The sequence below is a fragment of the Lepisosteus oculatus genome, chromosome 5 (assembly GCF_040954835.1).
Source record: "Lepisosteus oculatus isolate fLepOcu1 chromosome 5, fLepOcu1.hap2, whole genome shotgun sequence".
Lineage (NCBI taxonomy): Eukaryota > Metazoa > Chordata > Actinopteri > Semionotiformes > Lepisosteidae > Lepisosteus > Lepisosteus oculatus.
The window spans coordinates 36,732,392-36,759,125 of NC_090700.1; the positions used below are offsets into that span (position 1 = coordinate 36,732,392).

At 41.4% G+C, this 26,734-nt stretch overlaps 2 protein-coding genes across 4 annotated transcripts; both read left to right on the plus strand.

The window, feature by feature from the left end:
* Positions 1–531: 531 nt before the first annotated feature.
* LOC107076838 (uncharacterized) lies at positions 532–6,721 on the plus strand. 2 transcript variants are annotated; one of them, XM_015342534.2, is made up of 5 exons: positions 532–619; positions 1,512–1,569; positions 2,512–3,478; positions 4,089–4,310; positions 5,699–6,721. In XM_015342534.2, exons 3-5 carry the CDS (start codon positions 2,735–2,737, stop codon positions 6,098–6,100), a joined length of 1,368 nt encoding a protein of 455 aa, XP_015198020.2. In that variant the 5' UTR covers positions 532–619; positions 1,512–1,569; positions 2,512–2,734; the 3' UTR covers positions 6,101–6,721. The 2 variants fall into 2 exon arrangements, with proteins under 2 accessions (XP_015198020.2, XP_015198021.2); XM_015342535.2 differs by lacking the exon at positions 532–619 and adding an exon at positions 1,181–1,199.
* Positions 6,722–11,057: 4,336 nt separating this feature from the next.
* igf3 (insulin-like growth factor 3) lies at positions 11,058–18,549 on the plus strand. Of its 2 annotated transcripts, none has more exons than XM_015342546.2 (4): positions 11,058–11,176; positions 15,636–15,783; positions 16,783–16,982; positions 17,271–18,549. In XM_015342546.2, the coding sequence occupies exons 1-4, from the start codon at positions 11,105–11,107 to the stop codon at positions 17,469–17,471; spliced, it is 621 nt and encodes a 206-aa protein (XP_015198032.2). In that variant the 5' UTR covers positions 11,058–11,104; the 3' UTR covers positions 17,472–18,549. The 2 variants fall into 2 exon arrangements, with proteins under 2 accessions (XP_015198032.2, XP_015198034.2); XM_015342548.2 differs by having other exon boundaries at positions 16,831–16,982.
* Positions 18,550–26,734: the final 8,185 nt, after the last annotated feature.

The window sequence follows — 26,734 nt, forward strand, 5'->3', positions numbered from 1 at the left end:
ATACATGTTTTATATACATGTATTATTAATGGACATTTTAAACGGAACAATGTGGATATCAAAAGATTTTTTAAGCCTTTCCATCCAGCTTATAAACAATCTTAAACATACTCACAAAACCAATATTCAGCGCTTTTTGTTTTAAGAATTTTCTTTTAATCAAGCGAGGTCCCTTTAAACGTATTCTGTGCTGATCTTGGAAAATTAAAACCTCACAACTTCTTGATTGGGATAGAAACCATAGAGTTTGTATATCAATCCCGTACTGTATTTTATTTCACTTAAATATTTTCTGCGTTTTCCTGTATAGACGTTTTATTAATATTTACCGGGCGAAACATTCTAACATTGATACAATCTGAGAGAAAGAAGGTCACTAACTGAGAGAATGAGACGTCTTCCACCTAATACAGTATATTGTACTTTATGTCTATGATCCAAAGATTTTCCAAACATTTGTTTGAAAATTACCTCCGCAGAGACCAATCAAAATGCAGCTATTTGACACGTGTTCTTCCTGGGTCAAAGTTTATTTTAGCTTCAACCAATGAGGTTATGGCATACTCGCCATTGCTGATTTCCTATTATTTCTGATTACAAGATAAACAAAGCCTCTTCAGTGAGTATAATTACTGTAGTTTTTTTTAAAAAAGGTTAACCTGTATTAATCTGATGCGTAAGCGAAGAAGTGAACTTAGGCTAGTTTGTTTGAAAAAACACAAAGTTTCAAAACGGGTGGTTAGGACCAAACTCATTTAGGAACAGTATCCCTTTAGTTGACTGTTTTAAAATAATCTTTCAGTTTTTATCAAGTAGCGACTTAAAAAAACCTTTACGACAGAAAACAAAATTGTGTTATTTTAATATTAGTTATTTTAATAAACTGTTTTAAATTACACAATAGTAAAATATTTTTCTTGGGTTGTAATCAAGCTATAACACCGCGGTGCCACGCTGTTTCTTCAGTAATCGTCTTTTTACGTTACGGTTACAAGTAATATTTGCTTCACATTTTGTTCTACAGCAACAAGCTTTTTGAAGTTGAAGCGATGCTTGTGTATCTCCATCCTCCATATTCTTTTCGTTTTCTTCCGTACGACAGGTGGCGTAGTCGGACTTTTATTAAGCTACATTATTTTTGTTGGAAGTAGGAAACGGTCATGTTTTGCTCAGAAGCAGAGTCTCGTGAAGTATTTTAGGTGATGCTATTCTTTGAAACTCGGAATAAATAACTGTATAGTAATGCATTTATATGTGCCGCTGATATTTATGTTATTTGTTCAGTTTAAAAGTCAGTTGGGGATGTAATCCAGAGTGTTGTCCATTTAAAACATTTAATTTTAAATAATGTATTTACTCGTGTGCGCTAACACTTAAAAAAATATGTTTGTAAGCTATACAAATTAACAATTGACCCCTATACTTTAGATCAGAAAGCACTGCTCAACTGGCAAATGCATCTTGTAATGGCGACGTTTTTTTAAATTAAAAGATTTTTTTTATTTCTGTAGCGGAGCCAAGAGGTAACCTCCAATTTGCCTTGAATGAAAGCGTGAGCGGAAGAGAAAGGTGAGAGCATTGTATATTCTAAGTTAGAACAGTTGAATTGGGTAGATGAGCCTTGGTGATCTTCTGGATCACTACAGTTGATCAGTGTGCAGGAGCAGTCAAGGGTCTGGTGAGTGGTTTGGGGTTCATATCCTGGGTGCTGGACTGTTTTATTCAGTGATGTGTACAGAGACACTGGAAGTATCTCTGGGGAGAATCTCCCTTAATACAACACCTTTGGTGTGAATTGTCTATGGTTACCAGATTGAAGGTGGTAACCTTATTGCTCAGCAATGCATCAGTCAAGTCCCTGCACCAAAAGCTTTGCAGTTTCTGCAGACCAGTCCAGAATCATCATTGTTTCACGGACTCAATCCAACAGGTATCTTTGCCTTAAATCGTTTGCAGCTTGAGTCCAGTAGTTCAAGTAGGTAGCTGCGTCAGCATGTGTAGGCTGCAAAAGAACAGTAAAGGTTTATTCCATACTGAAGAGACTTTTCTTCTGTTTTCAGCATGGAATAAACCTTTACTTGTTAATTTGATCCAGTTGTGCAATAAAAACAGAACAGAGCTGCTGAAGTGCAAAGCACACAGTGAGTCTAAATAAGTATAATTAATGGATCTTGTTACATTACTGCCCATGTTATGGAATTTATTTGTACCTGAACCCAATAATGAGGCAGAGAAGCAGCTATTTTGTTCATTAGGATCCCACATGTCATGAGGGTCTGTAGACTCTACAGCCTCACAGGACCAGCGCTGAGCCTCACTGGTTTGTCTAAATCCAGTTTACCTATGTATAGGATGATCATTAAGCAAGGCATAGCTTTGCTTAATTTACTTAACAGTTTACTCAGCAGTGTTGAGTAAATGATTTCAATCAGATGGCATTACTTCTGTTGAAACACCTTATAAGCCAAAAAAACAATCTTATTGACTTGTTTTTTTCTATATTTTTTTCAGCTTTAGAAAAATGTGAGCACTGCTCAGTAGAAAGATAATTCTTCTTGGATTTTGGGGGAGGGGGGACCCCCGACTCGTAATCTGACCACATCCCCTTGAGTTTTTTAATTTGCATTTAAGGAGAGTCTGTCCCTCCCACCCCACCCTCCACGGAAAAGGATTGGCTGTGAATTTAACACCTGCAGCCTGGCATCTGGGACAGTTGAATAGAAAACCAGTTAAGATGTGTTCCAGCCCTGCAGATATTGTTCCCAAGCACGGTGGCAGTGGATGTCCTTCCAGTGATGTAATAGATGTAGGGGACAGGAGGCTCTTCATTGACAGAATGCAGATCCAGATCTCGGTAGAAGCAGAGGTGAAAACCATTCCTCTAAAAGCCCTGCCTCCTTCCTTCATTAAGAGGATGGGTCTGTCCTTTAGAAGTGTCCAGGACCAGACGGGAGATCCAGACCCGATAGTGCTGTGCATTTCTCCAGTCCGCGCTATGGAAGCAGAGGAATTTGGCAAACAGTCTCAAGCCGTCGACAAGAACGCAGCTGGCTGTGGACTCGAGGGTGACTGTAAGCGGAGCACATGCCTGCTTCCAGTTAAAACCTCCAATCTGATGGCTTTTAAAGTCCTGAAGAACCTCTATGACAACCAGAGCTCTGATGCCATTGACCCGCTTAAGGAGATTCTGAAATCGTGCGGCGCTGCCTGTGTCCCCCAGGGCAAAACGTTCCGGTTCAAGCAGGATGCGCTGATCATCCACAACAGAAAGGTGTACCTGTTCATTAACAAGGCAAAGGGGGTGCAGGAGAAACTGCAACTCAGGAACCCTTCGCAGGCAGGGCCCATGCCGAGCTGTGCTCCAGAATCCACCCATCCTGTTACTGCCCAGAAGAGTCTCTCCGTTTCCCCCACCAGTGAGACACAGCCTGGTCCAGTGTGCACCACCCCTCAAAGTTGCTCTGGATCCCCGAAGCAGGTTATCTTGAGCTACTTGTCTTCCTTTCTGTATTCATGTGTTTTGAATTCTGTAGTCATTTTAGTTAAGTAGGCTGGCGAGTCAGTCCCATAATCTCTTCAGATGCTTCTCAGGCCTGCGTTGAAAAAGGCACTTCTTAATCTTTCAGTGGTTTACCTCCAGTTCAAACACGTCACAGTCTGCTTCTTTTTTAAGTTTGTCACTGCTTTGTGCATTTTACAGAAGTACATCTGTTAAAAAAGTTTCAATTGCAGATTGACACTAAAAGTCAAGTACTGTCTTGACATCTTAAACATTTCAGTTTCAAAGTATACTCTTCACTTTTTCCTACCTGCAGTTTCTGCACTATCTTTAAACACAGCATACAGAGTAAGCAAATAAGTGTTTGCAACCACTCTCACCTTGAAGTGAGTGAATAAGATATTGAAGGAAATTTGTGTCTGAAATCCCTTGATTTTAAAATCGAGTGACAGACTTTTGCATTTTATGTTTGGTGAGACAACTGACACGCTGTAAGTTTCTGTTTGTATAATCTGAGTAAATCTTTAATGCTGTTTGTCACTGCTGAAGCTCTAAATGATATTGATTATATGGGACTGTCTTGTTGCAGGGCTTGTCCAGTGTCTCTAGTGCCCCCGTAAAAGAGCACGCCAAGCCCTTTGACATCAGGGTTTTGAAGAAGAGGTTTGGAGTTTCCCAGGAACTGCAGGTTACAGTCGCCAGGCTTCCTAATAAGAACTTGCGGGGCCCAATAAAAGAACAGAGCACCTCCTCTGACGCGGGAAAGGGTGGTGTGCAGCAATGTGAGCTACTGGATCCGTGCCATGTAGAGGTAGGTGTGATAGCTTTGTGTTTATACCCCTCTCACCCCCAGCCCCAAATATCAGATCACCAAGTATCCAAGCCATCTGACATTCTGTAGCTGTGTGAGCCCTGGAAAACCTTATGGCAGATTTATCTTCAGTAGGAGTAGTTTATTTCTCAGTGTCATTACAGATTACCTGTTACCTGGCAAACCTAAGAGGTTTCAAAACAGGGTATGTCACACAGTCATTTCTCCATATCTTCACAGTTTCTTTAATCATCTTAGCACCAACAGTGCCTACATCAGGACCTCACTAGACTAGGACGTGTTTTTTTCTTTTAAATCTCACTGGTTGTAATCACTTGATAAACTGAGGGATCCTTTTGCTGATTCTCCTTGCATCCCAGTCAGATTGGCCTGGGTGAGACAGCTGGACATTCCACTCCAAAAGAGTGCTTTTCCAGGCTCACCCCCCTGGGAGCCTGACCTCCCTCATCCGAGAAAGAATCAGAAGGCTTCTCCTTTTTTTACATCAGGTTGTGTTGTGTTATAGTCAGCATAAGATAAATTAAGACAGGGAGGGTGAGTATTTTAAATAAACTTGGTCTTGGTTGCTTGGGAATATTTGGACAGTTTCTTATGGAGAATTAAGCTGTTACTTTCTAGACTAGAATTACTGTATTTCGAAGGTGAGTGGATTTCCACTTCTGGCAGTTTGTTTATTGTATTCTAGCAGTCTTAATTTAAAAAAATCTTATTTATATATCCCAGTGACACTCTGAAACAGCCATAGTTTTGTGCTTTTGAGCTGGCTTTGTGCACATCTTTGAAAATCTAATACTGTTAATTGTAATGGAGCTCTTTCCTAGTTAATAATTTGTCAGTAGCACAAAAGAGCAAAATTCAGGTATGATGATGAGTATTTTGCAGTAAAAATGCAGGGCTGAACACTGCACTGGGCCAAAGACATCAAGTGTGCTGTCTTCTGTTTCCCATTAGTGCTTATTAAGTTCAGAGTATCTGGTATTATTTAACAGTGGAGCATATAACCATGTTGGGGAAATGGAACTGGTTATCACTGAGCATGAAATTCAGACAATGGTAATATACACAGTTGCACCTAATTGTGTTGTTGGAACAGCTAACTTGCTTTGAACTGAAAGCTTGTCATTAAAGAAAGACAAAACAGAAACTGGTCTGTACACCCCTAGTACATACTGTAGTGTGGATGGCTATTTTGTGTGTTGAAAAATCCTGATTTATGTCAAGTTTACTGTATAAGCACACCCGTTATTAAATGCCAGTGCCCTGTAAGAATTTATGATCAGGAGAAGTGTCTTGCTTGAAAGTCTGTTGTCTTGATATTAAAAGGGGAAGAGTTTGAGCAACGCCTCAGATTCCGTTCTCTTTACCAGAGCCAGAGCCCGGATGCTGAAGAACCTACTGCAACCGAGGCGCTGGAGGCTGACGAAGTGGAGCAGAGCGCAGTGGACGATGCTGCGGAACAGGCCAGCAGTGAGGATTTGGACGATGAACCTCCTTCCAAAAAATCCAAACTGGACTCGGAAGGCCAGGAGACCTGCTTCCCTGACCCTGAGCCCCGGGAGGCAGGGCCTCTTTTGGCTGAGCAGGCAGGGGGAGACGGAGTGCAGGAAAGCGAAGTGGGGCTGGACTTCTCCTTGTCCGACCTGGGGTTCACCACGGTGTTTGATTTTGACCAGTCCGTGCGGGATGAGAAAATCAGTCGCATCAAAGCCCTGCTGAAAGAGAAGGAGGCCGCGCTGAACAGACTGAAGAAGCCAGATTCTTTGCCGTGATCTGACCTTTGTGCAGCCAAGGAGACTTTCCTCATGTGTATATAATCGCAGAGAAGCTATTGAGATCCTAACTTATTTTTGCCTTTGTAATCTCTGCGTGAATTTAATATACACTTCAGATTCCTTCGTTAACCTAAAGACTGAATACAACATGGACAACTTTGAAAAACATATAGGTTTAGTACAGAAGGCTAGCTGACGAAGCTATAGTTTGTCCTGATATTAATTAGCAATGTTTTTTTTTCTTTCTAAGTTTTTTATTTTCTCTTCAAAGAATGTACAGTAAATGAACATAGTTAAACAGCGCAGCTCAGGCAGTATCTGCATCGTAAGGGTTTTTTTACCCATATTGTCAACAGCATTCTTTTGTAAATATTTAAAAACTGGTGTTTAAGACGTGGCATATTTGTCTGCGGCTGCTAGCCCAGATCAGATGCTGTATTCACTGAGTTTTAAGTCTGTTTTCAGTTCTTTATTTTGGTGTTAAAATAGTCAGTTTTGTTTAAAATCAAAATTTAAGTGGAAAAAAAAATTGTTCCAAACTTTTTTCTCACTTTTGAAATTAAAAAGAACCACTTCTTCACAGGCAGTTAATAAAATTAAACGGCTATTTCATGAAAACTATTTTTCCTCAGATACACATTTTTGAAGCATTATGTGATGTGAATGTGAACAGATGTCAAACCCATGTTCTAAAAAAAAAGTAGTATCTAACTTGGTCCTGGAGGCACAGTTCTTAAATGCCCTAAGTCAACTCATTTTTTATCTAATTGGACCAATTTAAGTTTGAGATCAACTTCAGAAGCAGCAGCCCTCCACAGACCAGGACTAGAGACCCCTGTAATTTGTCATCGTAGAGAAATTGCTATAATTTGAACTGTTTCTGGTTTGTTTTTTTTCATCGATCACTTCAGTATCAGTAAGCTGTTTACCATGGTGAAGGTCACGACAAAGCCAGAGCCCGTCCCAGAAGATTAGTGCTCAAGGCAGGGCTCAGAGTACACAACTGCTCTCCCCTGGATGTGTGCCAGTCCATCGCAAGGCCACAGAGAAAGACAATAGCAAATGAAACCTAGGAAACAGGAGCACCTGGTGAAAACCCACATTCCTGCTAGTTGGGGCACCTATCTGGCATTTATATGTGGTGTAGTTCACTAAAGAAGTTTGTGAAATGTCCTTAAGCACTGGACATTTGTGTCCTATTTCCAGTCCTGTTCAATTGTTAACTGTGTTTCCCTCTGTGTTCAGTCTTGTTCCTTGAACATATACCAAAGTATATGCAATGACCACAATAATCTCTCCATCTGTGTTCTTAAAGATGGTTTTTCGAGCTCATACATCAGAAAGATTACAGAAACCAAAATTATCCTGCAGCTAGGATCACACCTTCCCCCTTCTCTAAGTTTCATTTCACACCTCTCTACACCTATTCTCACTTCACACCTCTTGATTGGCCTCTCTTTCTGTCCCCTGCTCCCGCCTCTCACTCCTCCTCTCTCCCAGCCTTTGTTCTCCCGCTACATTACCTTTGCCTACTGCCCTGTCTCTCTCACACCTGAAGAAGGCTCCAGGGCCGAAACGTTGTGTTTTCTTTCTTCTTTTTTTCAGCATGGAATAAACCTATTGTTCCTTTGCAGCCTACGCATGCTGACGCAGCTACCCACCTGAACTACCGAAGTATGTCCATATGCCTTGACATTTCTAGCTGGAACAGAGCTAGAGTTTCTCAGTCTTTAACTGTGGTGTAACTGGTGGCTTTGAAATTAGCTTCAAATTAGCTTAGCAAAATTCTGTAGCTATACACTAGCCGGACGTGCTTAGGACTCCAAAGCTATATCTTTGCCATTGCCAGCTGTTTCTGCAATATCTGACAGGCTCCTGTGAGGGTTGATTTTTACAGTGCCCTTTTGTTAGGTGTGTGGCTTGGTCGCTATAATAATGTTGTCATTAAACTAGGTGGTGATGTTCCATTAAACCGTTCTCCGGTCAAACACATTACCTTGAAAGTCTTGCCAGAAATTGAAAATGTATTTTTTATGAGGAACTTTATGAGAAATTCTAAATATCATGTGTTCTCTCTAAGGATTACTGCTGTGGCTTGTTCAAAGAACTCTTTCATTAATTAAGCAAAAATGGACTTTTCCTAAATTCACCTTGTCTATCCCCTAGATTCCTAGAAGTCAAGACCGATGATCAGTAAACTGTATTGGTTAGAAAGTATCTGGTTTCATGTTTGCTTGTTCTTTCTGCAAAGGCCCTGTAGTGTAAACTACACAACATTAATTATCCTGCAGCAATGAGCAAAAAAAGGAAATGACCTCCTTGAGATCCTTTTTATTTTCTCATGAAATGAGCTAAACCAGGGGTTCCCAGTCATGGTCCTGAGGATCCACACATTTGCTGGCTTTTATTCCTGCCAAAACATTTAACTGTATCCTTATTGAAACTGCCAGCGTGCTTGATTGGAAGGCACTTTTGTACTCGAGTTAGTTTTAAATACTGCAGTTTAAAGGTCCTATGTTTAGGAACTGATGAATCAAAATAAATTCAAAACACCTCTAGTATTAGGTCAGTTTGAGGTTAAATTATGTAATGGGGAGCTCAGCTGGAAGAAAAACCAGGTGTAACTTCGGCTCCAGAGCTGGGAATTCCTGTGTTAGACAAACCTTTTTCAAATGGTAATGATACATTTTTGTGTTGGTCACTCAATAGGCAATAACAGAAGTTTGGAACCACGGTAAGTTTCAAGACATTTGTTAAATGCGTTGTCTTTTAGATGCAGAGGAGTCAGCCGCTTGCAGCATTGTATTCCAGTCTTCTCTAATATCGTGGTAACGATGAAGGTGATGTCGTTTCTTTCTCTAGGTGTGATCACCCGGTGTCTGTTCTTATCTTCGGTTCCCCAGAGAGAGCTGCCGTTTGTCTGCGGCTCTGAATGATTGTCGTCGAAGATGAAAGCAGTGCTGTATTGAATCGTCCACATCTCATTGTTATCTGGTGTTTTCTGTACCCGGTGTTACAATGACCTTGTTATGTAGTCAATCAATCAAGGAACATCTAAATGATGGCTACCTTTTGTAAGAAAATGATAGTCGTTGCAGAGCTCATCACTGTTAACTTTGACTTAATCTCTACAGATTTGCGTCCTAAACTGTGCATTCAAACATTCAAACTGCTAATCTTTCCAGGGTTAAAGTTCAGTACCTCCATTCAATTCCACCCCTCCGCCCTTTCAGTTTGAAACAGGCCTTAGTTTCTTTTGTGCATCTGAGTGGTGCAGCAGTTTATTTTTCAACCAACCAGAAATTTCAAAACAACATGCGTCTGCAGCTATATGTTTTATGAAGTACTGAACACTGAGCAGATGTTTCACTGTATCTCTTTACAGATGATATAGGTGGTGCTATTTGCATGAAATAAATCCACAGGTACCAAGTAGCAAAATTAATGATCGCATTCCTAATCCTAAAGATGTTTCTATTGTGATTCAGAGGGACCACTTCATTGTCTGAATTGATGTGTCACAACATAAGAAAGCATACCAACAAGAGGGGGCATTTGATCCATTTTTATCATGTGGTCACTAGCTCATTCTTCTAATGCTGTTTTTCAGCCTTTTCTTGAAGGAATTCAGGAGTCTGCTTCAACAACATGACTGAGTAGTTTGCACCAGATTTATCCAATCTTTTGTGTGAAAGTGTTTCAGCATTTCAGCCCTAAATGTGCCTCATCTAAGTTTCCCTTGTGTTTGCAAGTCAAGATCAATAAAGTTGTCTTACAGCTTCCTCTAAAGAGATTCAGTTCCTTTGACCTGTCCATACAAAGCATGTAAATAACCTTGTTGCCTTTCTATGGACTGAATCTAGAGCAGTAATGTCCTTTTTATAGCCACAATAACTGTTCTAAAAGAGGCCTTACCAATGTTCTGTTCTGACTGCAGTAACTTGAATTTGTACTGTTCACAGTTAGTTATCATTAATTTCTACATTACATTTAATTTGCCAGGTACATTCAGGAATGCCTTTGTTGCTTTTAAGGTGTTTGCTGTTTCGCCTGTTTTAGTGTCAGTTGACAATTTGTGGCAGAACATCAGTGTAAATCAGAAATGTTTTACCTCTCAGGAAAAGATGAAAAGGGCTTTTGAGACGCAAATGTCTGTAAGAGCCTTACGTCTCAAACTTGTGTTCCAGGTTTAAAAAAATAGTTTTCTTTGTTAAACATCCCTCCACCACCCCCATTGTTCTTGTCAATGCAGCAGCCTGTTATCACACATCGCAGTGACAGGGGGCTGTTAAACTGCCTTTTTCTCATACCCAGACTCTTTCTGTGGAAAATAATAAACCCCTCACAACATGCAAGCATCGTGGGGTGTTGTCTGTGCCTCCTCAGGTCCCATATTTTCTGTAACCCAAGTTAAAGAACACAATTGTTCTTTTTCAGTGTTGCAGGCCAGGCTGCCAAAATTCAGTCCAGACAAGGGGTAATTCCTCCATAATAACATTAACAACAAGCAAAGGGAGGCTTACTTTACGAAAAGCAAACACACACAACACAGAAATGCCACAAGGCCTGTATCACTGGAGTTTACAGCCCCTTGGGTTAGTCATCTCTCAGAAAGCACTGCCAAGACATGCTTGACCCCATGCAGGTTGGAAGCAAATGGGCACCAAGCTGCAGATGAAGGAGATGAGTTAAACCACAACCCGGAGGCCGAGCTCAGTTTAATACAGACATTCTGACATGGAGATAGATTGAGAGTTGGAATGCAAAACAAAGAGAAATGTTAAAAAAATGTTAAAAAAAGTCATCTCTTTGTGTACATAGAAATGATTGGTTGTTACATTGTCTTTTTTTTTATTCTTGTGAACAAGCAAAATAACCCTGCTGGGAGGGTACAGTTTGCTCAGGCCCTTCCCCTTCTGCTTAAAAGCTCCAGGACAGCCTGAGTGCTCTCAGCTCTCAGTGTCCTGATCTTCTGCTGGGGAGGAGACAGGAGTGAACAGAATGAAGTCTTCAGGGCATGTCTCCAAACCAGTCTGCATGGCATCCTCCTCCACAGGGCAACGTGCACTGAAGGTAGATCTCTTTTGCTGTTTGCCTTTTTCCTCCCCCCTCCTCCTTCTATCTTTCTATCAGCCATTGCTGACAAATGGCATTTGGTCAGGTTCCTGTCAGCTTTTTGATGGGCTGCAGTGTTTATTTATTGTCCTGCAGTGCTGTGGTTTGCAAGTGAAGCCACATCCTGTGGTCACAGTCAGCTTTTTGAGGTTACCCAAGCCTCTGTGGGTTTGAGTGCGTGTGGCTGATGGAATTCTTTTTAGTGCAGAACAGTCCTGCTTCTAAATTGCAAGAACTCCTGTAAGGAATAAGATGGCAGCATACCAGGACACTTCTAAGTCTTGTCCATGCCTAAAAAATGTATGCATTAAGAAAATATTCATTAGGGTAAATATATAGGGATAGAGCTCATACCTTGCATAGCATCAATATTTGGTTAATGTGCACAGTTCAACACATGACATCTTGAGCAGCTTATGACTTTAGCTTTCCAGTACGTAAGATCACAGACACATTTATAAAAAAAAAATGATGTGCTTGTAAGTCTAACACACAGGTCTTAAAACACAGTTCTAAAACTTCTTGTACAGTTTTATAACAGTGATAATTATTTACATGTGTTTATTTCTTACATTTGGAGGAAAAAAAAACATTACAAGTCTTCCAGCTGAATTCCTTGTCAACAGTGTTCAAATTGCTTGGCAGTTATACACTACAAGGCTGAGCTGATAGAAAGCTGTTCATATTCACAATCTGTCTGTTTCTTACAACCAAGGAAGATGAGCCAAAACATGTTGCCAACAAAGTTATTTGACAATTGCTTGCAAAAGACTCATACGAACAATATATGCTTCAAAGACGCAGCGCTCTCTTGATGATAAGAGAATGAAGTCTGACACACAGTGAAGAATGATGTACTGTATGTCATATGAACTGCAGATGTGCTGTGAGCTGCATGCACTCTCAGCAAAGGACAGAAATTTGCATGTGCTTTGCATGAAACAAGAAAAGGCAAGATTCTGGCAACTTAGAATCCGCTTTTCTCCAAAAAGTAATTCATGTATGTTGTATGTGTATATATTTGTGTGTATGTTTTTGAGCTTAAAGAAAAAAGGGCATTGTTCAGTTTTTTTGGGTGATAAGGACAGATGATTAGCACATTTCATGCTCTACAAGAATGTAGAGTTGCTTACCTAGGACTGTTTGAATACATAGAATGCTGGTTTTTTGGATAAAACCGTAGTGAAACCAGTTGGGACACGTCTCTGTCCACTCAGCGCAGTCACTGGTTTTGTCTGGAAGAAGAATTGTGGAAACTGAATTCTGATTCATTCTTTTATCTGTGCAAGTGTGGCCCTGGTTAACTCAGTCAATTTCCATACTTCTAATTTTCTTGTCTGCCCCATTTATAATGAAATAGATATTTATATTGCAGCTTGCTATTCCTGACGGTTTTTATCTGGTTAACCAACTTATCTCCCTCTACCATGCATTTCATAAACACCTAGTTCAACATGGGCTTTGAGCATGCTGAAATAACTAGGCATATTGAGAGGAGTTTTTATTGACAACTATAACTGGAAGTTCATTGTTGGAAAAAGTAGTCTTGCAAAAACCTTTTTTTTTGTCTTCTGATCACTTTTGCAATGTGGAGATCACCCATGTTTAAAACTACAAGACCCTGTTCTCAACATGTTCTAAGAATATAAGAATGGTTACAGATCTAAGGAGGCCATCTGCTCCATTAACCCCCTTTGGGTACTCAGTAGTTCATTGATCCAAGGATCTCCTCCCATCATTTCTTAAAAGAATCCAGGGTATGGACTTCAGTAGCTTGTTCCATACCCCCTCACCTCTTTGTGTAAAGTGCTTCTTGTTCTCAGTTTTAGGTCAAGGTCTCAGGTCTGGGTTTTAGGTCACATATATTTCTTACCTAAGTGAATTTCTTGTCAGGTCCTGCAGTATGATGTTACTCTGTCAGATTATGGAATGATATTAGTGTTATAACAACTGGTAGGTGAAAAATTAGATTTTGCAAGCAGGGAGACATTTTTAACAAGCTCTTTCTCCATGCAACGAAATCTCGGGCTTTTGAGCTTCTGTTGGTCAGTAACCTGCAACAAGGCATCCACTCAACAGTGTTCAGAAGCGATGCACTGTGCACTGATGCTGTCAGGTTATGCAGGGAACTGAGACTTGGTAGTCAGTGGGTGGTGAGTGCATGGTTTTTGAATTTCTCTGCGTTTGTCCTCGCATTCAGCAAACATTTCTGGAAGCATTTGAAGTTTCCTTAGCCCAGGCCCACCAACAATATATGGACCTAAGTTTCAATATCCATTACTTATCTTTATTTCCCATCTTAACGAATTACACCAGACAGATAATTGCACAGGTAAGTCTAACACATAGGGTATCCAGACTAAGAATAACATACCGTTCTCATAGACTCAGAAGGTGCTGCATCTTGATTTAGAGGGATTATTCAGTGTTGTTTGATGTATGGAATCAGGCAGTGTGATGGCTGTAAGTGAAAAGTTTCCATAGCCTGCTGGTGATTTTAAGCCCTTCACTTTCACCAAGGTTTTGTAAACCAAAATGTACAGGTCATATATTTATAATTGATATATATTGCATTTGTTGTTTATCCTGTGACTTGATATTTTCATTTCAGTCAATGGAGCATGATAGGTTTGTAGGTAAAAGTAACCAAACACATGTGGCAAATGTGTAGATATGTATCTGTGTACATATTTATTTAATAGACCTATCAAATATTTTGTTTGTGTGAAAGTGTTTGATTTCTGGCATTACTCATGCAATACTAAATAATCATTAGGTATAGCTGTAATTTAGCCTGCAATTATAAATGGTCAGGAAAATCCCTCAGATGGAGCCAAAAACTGTGCTCTTTGGTTTGCTAATGACCACAACTGGTTTCATTTTATTTTGCTCTGACTAGTACTCCAATTTCTTCAAGGGCCACATAATTCCCAGCCTCGTTAGCTGTGAGTCCCTGGTGAAATTCAGGGGCAGCCGTGCAGTTTAATAAGGTTTATAAACTCTGCTGAACCTTATTATTCACAGAGCTGGAAAGGACTATAGTCTGTCTTGGGTGTCAGATATTTTAATGGTCTACTTAACTTCACTGGGGGGTTTGAGAGAGAGCGAGTCAAAGCCAAGGAGAGTGAGCAATTGTTCGGTCATTAACTATTTAATTAGTTTTGATTCCTAAATGCGATAGTTACGTCTACCTCTCTCTTTCTTCCCCACTATTACAGGAAAATGTGCTAATTAAATTGATATGACCGATTTCACACAGGAACAGAATGTCTAGAAACCTTTTTATTTCACCTCATATGAATTTTGAAATGAGATAACAGATAACATTCAGTCTCTGCAGACATTGTTTATAATGCTGCACAATTAATTTAGTTTGTTTTTAGATTATATGTTTGTAAATATTCCATTTTGTTTAGTATGTGTTTAATCAGCACAATGTGTGTTGCTGCCTTTGTATCTGTGTAGCAGCATTCAAACAGACTCGCTGTCCATGATTTCACAGTCCTTTGGAAGGCAACATTTAAAGCACCAGACACAACAACAAAGTAAACTTGTACACAAAGAAATGTGGTACAAGTGTTGAACTGCACAAGGGAACTGTAATTCAAGTCAGTGTTCATCAGTCTTTCTCTTTGTGCTTTGATAGCAATTCCTACCAGGCAAGTCTGTCCAGATTTGTGGAGTTAATAAATGTGTTGTGGTACCTCTGAAAGCTAACCTTTCTGTTGCACCATATCGGTGTGATTACTAAAGGCATATTCATATAGGGCAGTCTAAAAACATGCAGTATACTAATACTATACAGTTAATACTAAAACTACAGTGTGTTTGCTGCTTAATACAAACAGTAGGTGCAATGTATATATTGAAATAGATCTGGCACGGCATGGGAGTTTCCTCTGGGCTTTTTAATCACTTTTCCAAAGTGGTTCAGTCAGTCAAAGGTGCTCTCTTGGGGGTTAAGATTGAACTGTCGGGGAGTGAACACATCAGCAGCTTGCTTCCAACTGCAGTTAGGGGATCATTTTTTTTTGCATGTTTTTTTTTTCTTAAAAGTTTTGAAGGCCATGATCTTGCTGACAGTTATGCGTGTAGAACCCTATAGAGTAGATTCTGAATGCATTTTTTGAACTGTATGAAACTGTACTTTTACCTTTTGGGGGGATGGGGATTGTGACTTAGAGGCGTTCAGTTTTCATCTCACACAGGGGAGCTTCTCACCATTGACTCCTCTGACACCAAATGTCTGAACCAGTGGTTGTTCTCGTAGTGAGCAGGATTACCACTGAGCCACCTCAGTATTTCAAACAGACACTGTCACTCTCAAGTTGGGGCACCTCTCATGAAAGGTGAGGGCTGACCCAGCATCATGTGGCCAGTTGCGTCACGTGCTCCTCTTCTCTGTGTTGTCCCCCAGGTGTCCTGGATCCGGAGGCTGTGGGTGACCTACGCTGTTCTGTGCTTCCTAGCGCTGCCACAGAGGGGCACAGCCACAAAGTCCCGCTGCGGCCGGGAGCTGCTGGCCGACCTGGAGTTCGTGTGTGGGGACAGAGGCTACTACAGAGGTATAGTCACTGCTGCTTAGAAGCTTAGAAGCTTAGAAGCACAAGGCGGGAAAGATTGACATCTCAGTTAGTAAAGGCCAGGGCACAGGCTGAGGCCATGATCTTGGCTTTGTTGTTTGAACCCAGCTTTGAGCCTAGGTCATGACACAAGCTGACCAGGATAGGGATCCACAAGCGATGACTCATGACTGCCCCCTGGAGTTATGGTTGGGAATAATCAGATGGGGCTGTTGACAGTCCCACAATTCTCCAGACACTACTGCTGCTGTGTGCGAAGGATCTCTTCCTCAACATTGCCACTCCTCCCCTACGGGGCTCTGTAGCTTCCATTACACGGAAACTTGAGCGGCTCGCAGGCTTGCCCACACTTCCTTATTCTCCCCTGTGTGCGGGGGCGGGGTTCATAGCAGTGAGCCAACCTGGTGATTCTAAATCAAGTTCAGAAAACTAATTGGGGTGCAGAATTTAAAAAATAACAGCCCTGAAGTTTACTGTAGCACTAGGATTTTGTCCTGTACGTTCTTGTGGTCTGGCTCCACCATTTCTTAGGTTCTTAAATGCAGCTTCAGTCTCAATGGCTAAGAATTCCTAGTATAAATAAATCAATGATTGGATGTGTGGAGCAATTAGAGTTTAGATTTAAGGCTACAAATTTCCTAGAACAGGCCTTATTCCAAAGCCAAAATTAAATCTGCACCACATTTCTCAAGGCACGGACAAAAGGGATGAACATTGTTAAATGAGTAATATCAAAATGACAAAAATAAATTAATTATTCAACAATTACAGTAACCTTTCATTAGCTATATCATACAATCTGTGAATACTTTGAGGTCTTTCTTAAAGTGTTTCTGAATTTGAGTAAACCGAACCCAACAAGAGCAACTGATGATAAAAAAAACTTGTTCTTCTTAATCAACCATGTTGACCATTGACAGGTCATGGCTACTTGACTTGCACAGGGCCTCTGATGCATCTGAGAATCATATATGCCCATAGGAAGCAAACCGCTGGACAGACAGGTGCTCAGCCTGCCTGTCATTGCAGGGAATGCACAAGGCTACGGCAGGAGGCTGCGAGGGAAGGGCATCGTGGAGCAGTGCTGCCTGCGCGGCTGTGACCTCCAGCACCTGGAGTCCTACTGCGCCAAGCCCCAACGCTCAAGGAGATCGGCACCCAGCGTGGAGCCGCACAGCCAGGTGAGGATCTGAAGGGCAGCGCAATGAGGGGCCCTTTCTCCGTGGGGAATCATTCGCTGGGAGGTGCCTTGAAGTGCTCACAAACGAGAGGAGGTCATTCAGCCCATCTAGTCCTTTTCCGACACTAGGATCGATCTGATCCTAGTAACCAAGCCACCAGGATTAACCGTGTGGGGCTCCTCTCAGACAATATGAGTTTGAAAAGCTATAGAAATTTACATTCGCTGTCACTGCCTGTTCCACTATTCTGAGAAACCCTATTAATGAGAAGGCTGTTGTCATTTTCAGGAGGGAAAACTGCGGGAAATCTTCAGAAAGCATGTCCTGGCTCCCTCCAGGAATTTGGAATCCATCAGGCTGAATAAGGTTGTGGCATTGGGGAATCGGAACCTACCAGAGCCCGGGGCCGCTACTTCTGTGCCTAGGATCTCCAGGCACTCCTTCCTGCTGAAGGAGATATCCAGAAAGGATGTGGAAAGACAGCCCTGAGAGTGATCCCCTGAGTGAAGAGGAAGAAGGAACGTAGGAAGAGACTGTTTTCTCAGAGCCGGTAGACTTTTACAGAGACAGTGTTCTATGCTGCTTGCTGTTTACGGGATTGTGAAGCTTATCTTTGATGACCATATTAAATTGGCATTTTACTGGATTTTTTTAATACCCTGAGTGTTTTTCCCATTTTTTTGCAAAAACAAATCCATTGAGGATGTTAGATGGGCACTTTTTAGTATCTGCCAGGGAGGGAGGAGATCCAGCAAAGAAGACAGGAGACACAGTGTGTTCTTCCAGCTCGTTAAGTTCCATGTTCTTCAGATGCCAACCTTAAATAACCAACATGTTGCTCATTTAAACAGAAGAAGCCTGTTTACTGAATAGCACTGTATCACATGCAAGAGCTTTTCATCTTCAGTAGTTGATGGACTAGGTTGCCCACACCACAGATGCCATACTTCAGCTGTAACACTGGGCTGACTGGTGTGCCTGGTATGAGATGTTTTATCCAGAAGTCACTGCTCTGCTTTTTTCGCTCCACTGGCTAAGAAAGAGTAAAACCACTTACAAACAGTACATTTGTCAAGGTAAAATGTAGCATATTTCTTTTTGGCAATGTAGAAAAGTGGCAAGTCTGTAGTTTTTTGTGACTCCGGTGTACAGTTTATAAGTATCCTGACATATTTTAGCTTTGTTTTCCTGTAGAGGAAGCTGAATGATGTGCACTAAAACAGAGTGAATGTTTTATTGTCTTTGGTTATTTTCCACATTTTGGATGTATTTTTTGAGCTTGTATGTTAAGTTTTTATAGACACAGATTTTAAAAAATGGTAAAACTTGAAAAGTCCTTGAAGAAAGCACGTGCACTTCAGCAGTTTGTCTTGACATGTATTCTCTTGTTTTTGAAATGCATACTGCGTCATATAATATTTATACCGCATATTTAAATTTAGGTTGCACAGGGAACTGTGACTTTGGGTATGCTGTGTAAAAACAATTGTTGCCAAAAATGTTTTTTTTTGTCTTGTTATTGGCGAGCGTGCCTTTGAGAAGCTGACATGAATTAAACTTTTTTTTTTTCAAACCACGGGTTTGGAGTTTTTTTTTCTTTTTTTCCTTGCATGTGAAGAACAGAATAAGCAAATTTTGTCCTGGTTTTAACTCAAAGCTTTGGTGTACCTGCCAACCCCGAATTCCTAACCTGGCTCTTCGGGGCAAGTTCTCATTGGATAAAGACGAGCGAACCCTGGCAAACAGATCCCCATCAGGCCTGAGTTTGAAATCCGTCGCTGGCTGGAGGGTCGAGTTTCAGATAAATAACCATTTCTCAATGACTGAGTTCTAAGAAGTAATGCAATACAGTTACAAGTTACATGTGGAAAATATTACTTCTTGAATTAATAAGTTGTGGGAAATTGCTGTTAAAGAGGTGTTTTGCTAATTTATGTTGATTCTTCAACACTTCACTGTAACTGAAGTAATCCCTTAGACCAGTAAATGGTTACTGTAATGCATACTTTTTTAAAGTAATGTTCAACAACTGTTTCCATTAACACTGAAGATCTGATGTTCAATGCTTTTTTCTCCTCCTATAAGATTCTTATAGCATACCTTTATATGGATTTGACGCCCAAATGATGCAAAACAGAGGGAAAGTTAATATCTTTCCCTAATGTTATGAAATCGCCTCTGAATTGTAGCACATTGATTCAGTGTTACAGTTTATCTCAGTTTGGTCAGGCTTGTCAGATCTTCACTTACTGAGGTGTAACAGTAAAGGGTGCTTGAAACATCTGTTTTAGATTGCTCAGAACAATGCAACATCACACGCAGCTCCTGGAAAAGAAACGACTGGGGAAACAGAGGTCGGCTGTCGGGGGGGGGGTTCATCTGAACTCTGCATACTGTCACATACTGATGAAATTGCACAAAACCACAGTAAATATCTCACGATAGAAGTATGCACTATGCACTACACACACAGACAGTGCTGGCTGAAAGCCAATCGATCACAGCTCATCCTGTATAGGGTTAATGCAAACCATGTCCCCTGGCCACTGTGAAGTCAAGCTCTTGTGTGTGCTGTGGGGCAGATGAGTGGCACTGGGGTTAGCACAGTGAGCACAACACCCAGCTACAGGTTTATGGACCCAGGCCATAGTCGCATGTTGTTTCAGTAAAGGAGTACAGAGGAGTAGGAATTCAAGCCAACCATCTGGGCAAGAGCCCTGAAGAGCCTGCTGTACAGCAAAATCGAATAATGTCCACAAAAAAACTTTACATGCATGTTCACAGCAGGGACATGCGATCTTTTAGTTCATATACACATGGTTTTTGTCTCTGTCTTTTCAGCTCTGTCCTCTGCATAAACCCAGTCTAGCACAGAAGAACTGCGCAGTTTGTTTTGGGCCTCGTTTTATCCCAGAGCTCCTCGATACATGAAACCCCACACAGCTGTTTAATGATCGCATTTGAGCCAACATGCTGCTTTCGCGTTCGAGCTCTGGCGCGCTGCACCTTTCGTGAAAGAAGAGCAAACCCCCAAGGTAAACAGCTTCCAGAGCTGAGGGGTTGCCATGACACTGTGGCGAGGGAGGGGGCTGGAGAACCGGGGAGGATGGGGGGGTGGTGGCTGTGGTTCTGTGGTTTTGGAGCCCCGCCACTCGATCACCTCGAAAGGGCAGGGTGGCTACAGCCCCAGCGAAGAGGTTCTGCCCCGCAGTGTGAGGCAGTCTCCAGCAGAGACTTGTTAAAGAAATACAAGCAGGCTGGGGAAATCACAAATTGGCCCCCCTGTAGTCACCAGACTAGTTAGATGTCTGAAACAAACTAAATTATACATATTTATTCTTTGTGATATGTCCAGTCCTGACATTAAGTTTTAAGAAACAAGTTATATCTCAATTTCCTTTCGGATTATGCCTTCCACTGTCTGCACTCAGCGCAGCTCTTGGTTGCTGAGTTTTTGTTGTCGTGGTGATCTACTTTTCAAGCAAAAGGAGCGTCTGTAAAGGCAGTTGGGAGGAAGTGAGCAGGGGAGGGTTATGCCCAGCACACTAAATTGCCATCCTGCGCGACACCAATATACGTCCCCACAGATCTTTCACCTTACCGAAGTCTTTGGCAGGAACTCCCCATATATTTTTTATCACCTAATCAGCCAGTTTGGATTCCAGACTTGCTGGCTGAGAGTTCCACACTCTCTTGGGAGTGAATGAGATGTACAGATATGCTCCACACGCATGCCCACCTATAGAGCTGTTCCTCTCTCACTGCTGTCAGAGCCAGCCTGCACCTGAGTTTATTGGTGGATGGTGATAGGGCACAGTGGCTTCATCAGTGTGAATAATTCTATGCTCTGGAGGGGAATGGGGTCGTGTGCTCAGCAGTTCCAACCTGGCTGGGATCAATGTAGTGGCAGTTCAGTGAAGCACTGGCAGGGTCATGGTAGTTTACAAGTGTGTACTGCCCACTGCCCTTGAAAAGAAATACTAGTGCTCTGATAAGGCAGCTCGCAGAAATAGCAGCTATCTTGTCTACTGCAGGTGAACAGCCTTCAACACATGGCAAATATTGAGTGTTTCAGATGGTACCCCCAGAGGGAGATAACATAATAAGAGAAATAAAAGTTTCCTTGTTGTACAGATACTGAGGGATTTAGAAAATACATTTTTTTTCTTGTGTGCAGCCATTTCCCTTTGCAAAAAGAAAGGAGAAACCTGGAGGACCAGGAAATGATAAACTGCTTTGATGGCTATGGATATTTTGTTACTTTTTTAGAAGATGGAAAGGCTATAACAGACCCCTCAAATAAACAGAAAGACTGTTTCGAATCTGAACTGCACTTGTATGATCTGCTAACGTTATCAGAAATTGGAGCTCTGTCCAAAATTGAACACTATTTCCTAGCAGGTCACACATACAGGGGTTCAGAGAAAACCATGATTTTTTCATTTAAATCCTAACGTTGACAGTTTTCCATAAAAACATGAGAAAAGTTAGCAATGAGAAGAAGCCATTTTGCACACTTAGCTCAATTGGTACTGTAGGTATTAATTAGATGACTCAAGGATCTCATTCAGTTGATTCTTGAAAGCCAGGGTTCAGGCTTGAATAACATGACTGGAAAGCTTTTTCCATATTAAAACATCCCTTTGGGTACAGAAGTGCTTTGTTACTCTGTTTTAAATGCAAGTCCACACAGTTTCCATTAGTGCATTCTGTATCATATTTCATTATTGATTCTGAAGACACTCATTAGGTTGACCTTATCAATGACTTTGAATGATTCTGACTACAGTACGTGCATCATGTACCTGTAATGTTTGTTCAGGCTGCCAGTGTCACCAGTTCTCAAGTTAAGATATAATTAAAATACATTTTGACTCCACTTACACATCATCGACTACCTGAATTAAATTAATGTGGATTTTGGATAGAACCACTGTTAACAAAATCAAATGGTGAATGGATTAAATCAAGAAACAACTCCCTTTTCTATTATCCCCTCCAGGGACCCCTTTCTTACATGACAACCTGCTTCTAAATGTAATTCTTCTACCATAGAACACAGTACCTATGTTCTGACAAATTTTACATCCAATTCAATACCTGCTATTGTCATTCACCATTCTCCTTCTCCTCACCCACCGGTGTAGCCAAGAAAGAAATGGAAAAATTACTACCTTCAACCCTGAACTCACTAATCTGGGGCCCAGGGGCAGCATGTAAGCAGCAGAGATAAGGATGAGCACAACAGGCAGATACAGAGCTCAGACTCTGCTGGGCCTGCCCAGTGTTTTGCCTTCAGTCAGCCTGGAAAAGATAACAGGCTTGGAGGCCCCAATTCAGGAGAGAGGTTATCAGAGAGTGGTAACAGCAGAGAGAGAGAGAAGGAGGCATTTGAGGGAGGAACACAGCTCTGGAAATATGGAGTTGGCCAGGATGTGGAGCCACCTGTCACAGCTTTTCCTAACTGCCCAAGAAAAAGATGGTTAACCCCTAGAACTGTGATGGTCCCTGGACAACCCCTACAAATATATTCTCCAGTCCTATGACTTTTAAAGAGCTCTTTAATAAGCTCAGTTGTTGGAGATTTGGAATCAAAGGCCAGTTTATTAAATAACATCAGGTCTACAGTTGGTCACCACAGGCATGAATGAGCCCTGTCTAGCCAACCCTAAAGAGCCACAGGGTCCTCTCATCTTTCACCTCACCTGTCCTCCCAGAGCTCGCAATTGAAATGATCTGATCAAAAAGATGCACTTGTCTTCAAACCTTTAACTAAATGAGGGTCTGACAAAACCTGGAGAAAAAGGCCAAGACCATCTTCCTGCAGGACCTGTCAGACACCACTGCCCTGTAACAAGGAGGTCATGGACTCCAGTTCTCCGGGGGGCTGCGATGGAATCTACTGTACATGTCATTTCTGCTCCCCAGGACTCCCAGAGCAGCCAAGACCCGCTCAAACTGATGCTCTAGCCTTTTAACACAGGGATTGTATGCTGTGCTTGTGTGTACTATGCGGGTTGTTTGGTGCTCAAGAGAAGCCAGCTCAAATCCAGGGTCCAGCAACACATGGTATATCAGCATCCATGACCGCTTATGCGTCAAGCTTGCCTTGCTTTAGAATCTTTTGACTACATAGCCAGACAGAAAGACAAGACCGTGAGAAAAGGAGTATCATTCTGAGATATAAACAGGGTTAGACGCAGGATTAACATGTTTAGGCCTATGTTTTAGTGTGTGGCACAACAACACCTAATGTCTTAAATGGCCATAGCCTCTGATCAGCCTCTGAAAGGCAGAAACTGGCGATGAATATCTTATTGATCTCTAAGGTTCAACCTTATTGATCTCTAAGGTTACTTTTACAGTGAGCAAACTGCAGGCATTCTCCCTGATTTGCAGTACATTGGGAAAACAGTTGTGCTCTAGTTTGTCTATTACAAAAAAACCTTACGCCCCGTATGTCCTTCTTCTCTCTGTGCACCTTGGCATCTGTAGCGTTGGCCACAAAGACAAGTGGGGAGCACGAAAAAGACAGTGAGAGAGAATGAAGAAAAAAGGTAACAGCTGGGATTTCTAGCTCAAGGGCTCCTTGGTTTAATTTCCCTCTATCAGAAAAGAAAGAGAAAACTGTTTATTGCCCTTTTTAATAACAGGCTGACAGCTGGTCCGGCAATAGATTGCAATTCTTCTAAAAGGTCATTTTTTTTCCCTTTCTCTTGTGCGTCATTCATCCGGCTATCAGTTCCACTCCTCTGTTTCACTTTAGCTCTCTGGAGATAAGTCTTTGTGGTTACATTCATTTAGAGGGCCTGAAATAAGGTTCCATCTCCACTCCAGCCAGAAAAAGAGAAACTGAAATGACCCTTTTATCAGTCCAGTGAGGGGGTTAGGGGCACACTGTGAATATCCCAGAGTAACATTAACTCTGTAACATTGCTTAAAGTTTGTTGTTCTTTTCCCCATTTTAGATTCTGCTGTGTCGTACAGATTACACATTGTAACAAAGACCTCTGTCTCATTATGTTTCACAGTTGAAAAAGGGGAACCTACCCACATTCCACCCCCACCCACTAAATCATAAATCTAAGCTATCCTATATTCTGACAATTTTCATTTCACTGTGTCAACTCACTGGGCCAGGATTATTTCTATTGTGGGAGCATTGGAACTGATTATTCAATATAAATCAAAGCATGCATTTTATGTTCTGTGGTCTGTCACTCAGCTAAGCACCAAAGGAAGTGAGAGAGAGAGAGAGAGAGACCCCCCAGAACCCACAGAGAAAAATAGTCACTTTGCTTTCAGAGATTTTTTTAGGACTCAAAATTGAAAACAATAAAATATGCTCAGTAAAAGTGATACCCAGCCAAAATCTAGCAAGATACGGTACTGGAATTCTTTTGGAAAACAAATGGCTTTTTGTGAACATTTGGTTTGAGTTATGTGTTGGCTCAATCGATTATTAATCTAATTTTACTTGGCGATTCAGTCTCTTGCCCTTTTCCGTAACACGTCTCCACCACAGACCCAACAACCTGGTCAGACCTCTGTCACATAACTAAGCAAACTAAATAATTTAGTCATAGGGTAAGAGAACTAGTTTTCCCTACTGGTTAGTTGTTGCATTTAGTCCTTTTCCAGCACTTCATGTCTCATGGCTTAAACTCCTATCCCACTCCAGATAAGAAATGACCTGACTATCTTGGCTAAAGCCGAAACCAAACAGACAACCACAAAAAATGAATGTATTCAGACACAAACTGAGCACACCGACTGACAAAGAGTAGTTGGCCTTTCCTGTTGTTTTTTTATTATGTTCAAGGTGACACAGTTATACCTTATGTCTTTTAAGGTATCGAGATCTACCCAATAAGCAATAAGAAGAGAATGAAAAGCTTCACTGATTGCAGAGTCCCTGAACACAAACTAATATGCCATGTATGTGACATTGTGGTGGTAGACCAGGCCCCAATACAGACAGCACTTCTAACAGTCCTCAGTCTCCCCTGGGTTCACGTTTCAAACCGCATGGAACCCCATCAGTCTGCTGTATGGCTTATTTAATTTAGAAGTTAGCCCCAAAAAACAAAAGAAGAATAGATGAAAAACTTTTTTTAGCTCCTTAAAACATCATTAGTCCTTCTGAGGTTCGCATGCTGCCCCTCCCATCTAGGTAAACAATGCTTTATGATTCACACACGCTCTACAACAATTATTGCATTTTAATCGGGTGGCACTGCAATTTCATGTCAACAGGGACACAGTGACACACATAAATAAACTTTGCGGGAAATCCGAGAGAATAAAGTAATGAGCTGTTTTACTGAAAGATGCGCCTAGAATTCCAATTAAATTCTGAAATGACTGTCAATCACGCATTCCTCTCGTCATTAAAAAAAGCATTGTGGAGCAAAAACATCTGGTTTTCTGACGCAACTTAACATTGCATAAACACTCAGAAGAATAGCTTCAAATGGCCCTTTCTGCTAATTTTGTTTGCTACTAGCTTATTGATCCCAGCATCTCATCCAGATGTTTCCCCAAGGATCTCTGCACTGTCCTTTTTTCAGCGTGGTCACCACAGCTGCACTCGGCCTTTCTTAAATTAGGTCTTTCCAAATCATGGCATCCATGGGTGGCCACTAATGTTGTCTTCAAAAGCAACTCAAGACAAATTCTCTGAACTACTTAAACCGTTTCTACCAGTAGATTTTCTGTGCCTCCTTAAATTATAGTTGCTCTTAAATTATAGTTTAACTCCAGTCTTCAAGGTGTCTTTAGGTTCCTAAGTCATAAGAACGTTTAGAAAGGTGAGAAACTAAAGGAGGCCAGTTGTTCCATCAGGCCCATTTAGTAGTTAGTAGCTAATTAAACCAAGGATCTCCTCCAGCTGTTTCTTGAAACAAGCCAGGGTGTCAGCTTAAACAACATGGTTCAACAGTTACTGAACTAAACAAATTAGCAGTAATGGGCTGCTTGTTCCATATTGGACCAATTTAGCTTTTCAAAGGCCTTCAGCCAATGACAATTTCAAGAGACTTATAAAAGCAGCTGGAATGTGACCTTCAAGGAGTTTTCTTCATTTCCTCAGGTTTTAAGATGCTGATGATTCAAAGAGGGAGAAGAAAAAACAGGACTAAGGCTGGGAAACCCTGTTTTAAACAGTGCTATTAGAATAAAGCTGAATTAAAAAAAACATTACACTTATATCAGTTGTCTTGCTGCTTAATTCCTCCACAAATAACGTTTCACTTATTTTTTTTAAATTTGGCTCACAAGCCTAAGAAGGATGGGGAAACTTCACTGTAAATGATTATAGAACATACTACCAACTCTGAATTTGACCATTATGCCATGTATGATATCCATCCATTTTCTAACCACTTTATCTAATACGGGTCACGGTGGAGCCGGAGCCTATTCTGGTAAGTGGGCACCAGGCAGGGTACACCCTGGATAGGATGCCAGTCCATCACGGGGCACACACTCACACTTAGGGCACACAATTTTCCCCAAAGCCAATTAACATACCTTTATGTCTTCGGACTGTTGAAGGAAATCAGAGCACCTGGAGGAAAACCACACGAACACAGGGAGAACATACAGACTCCACACAGATAGCACCCCAAAAACTGATCCCAGGGTCCTTGTGCTGTGAGGCTGTAACACTGACTGCGCCACTGTGCCACCCATTTAGAACATCAGTTGCATTTACAGTATGAATCAGATTGACTGATACAAACCACAAGGTG

Excerpts from the sequence above, each read along its gene's own strand:
- igf3 (XM_015342546.2), top strand. The coding sequence starts at position 11,105 with ATGAAGTCTTCAGGGCATGTCTCCAAACCAGTCTGCATGGCATCCTCC. Across the intron at positions 15,784-16,782 it reads GGACAGAGGCTACTACAGAG|GAAGCAAACCGCTGGACAGA; the intron begins GTATAGTCACTG and ends ATATGCCCATAG. Across the intron at positions 16,983-17,270 it reads GCGTGGAGCCGCACAGCCAG|GAGGGAAAACTGCGGGAAAT; the intron begins GTGAGGATCTGA and ends TGTCATTTTCAG.
- LOC107076838 (XM_015342534.2), top strand. The coding sequence starts at position 2,735 with ATGTGTTCCAGCCCTGCAGATATTGTTCCCAAGCACGGTGGCAGTGGA. Across the intron at positions 3,479-4,088 it reads GCTCTGGATCCCCGAAGCAG|GGCTTGTCCAGTGTCTCTAG; the intron begins GTTATCTTGAGC and ends GTCTTGTTGCAG. Across the intron at positions 4,311-5,698 it reads TGGATCCGTGCCATGTAGAG|AGCCAGAGCCCGGATGCTGA; the intron begins GTAGGTGTGATA and ends TCTCTTTACCAG.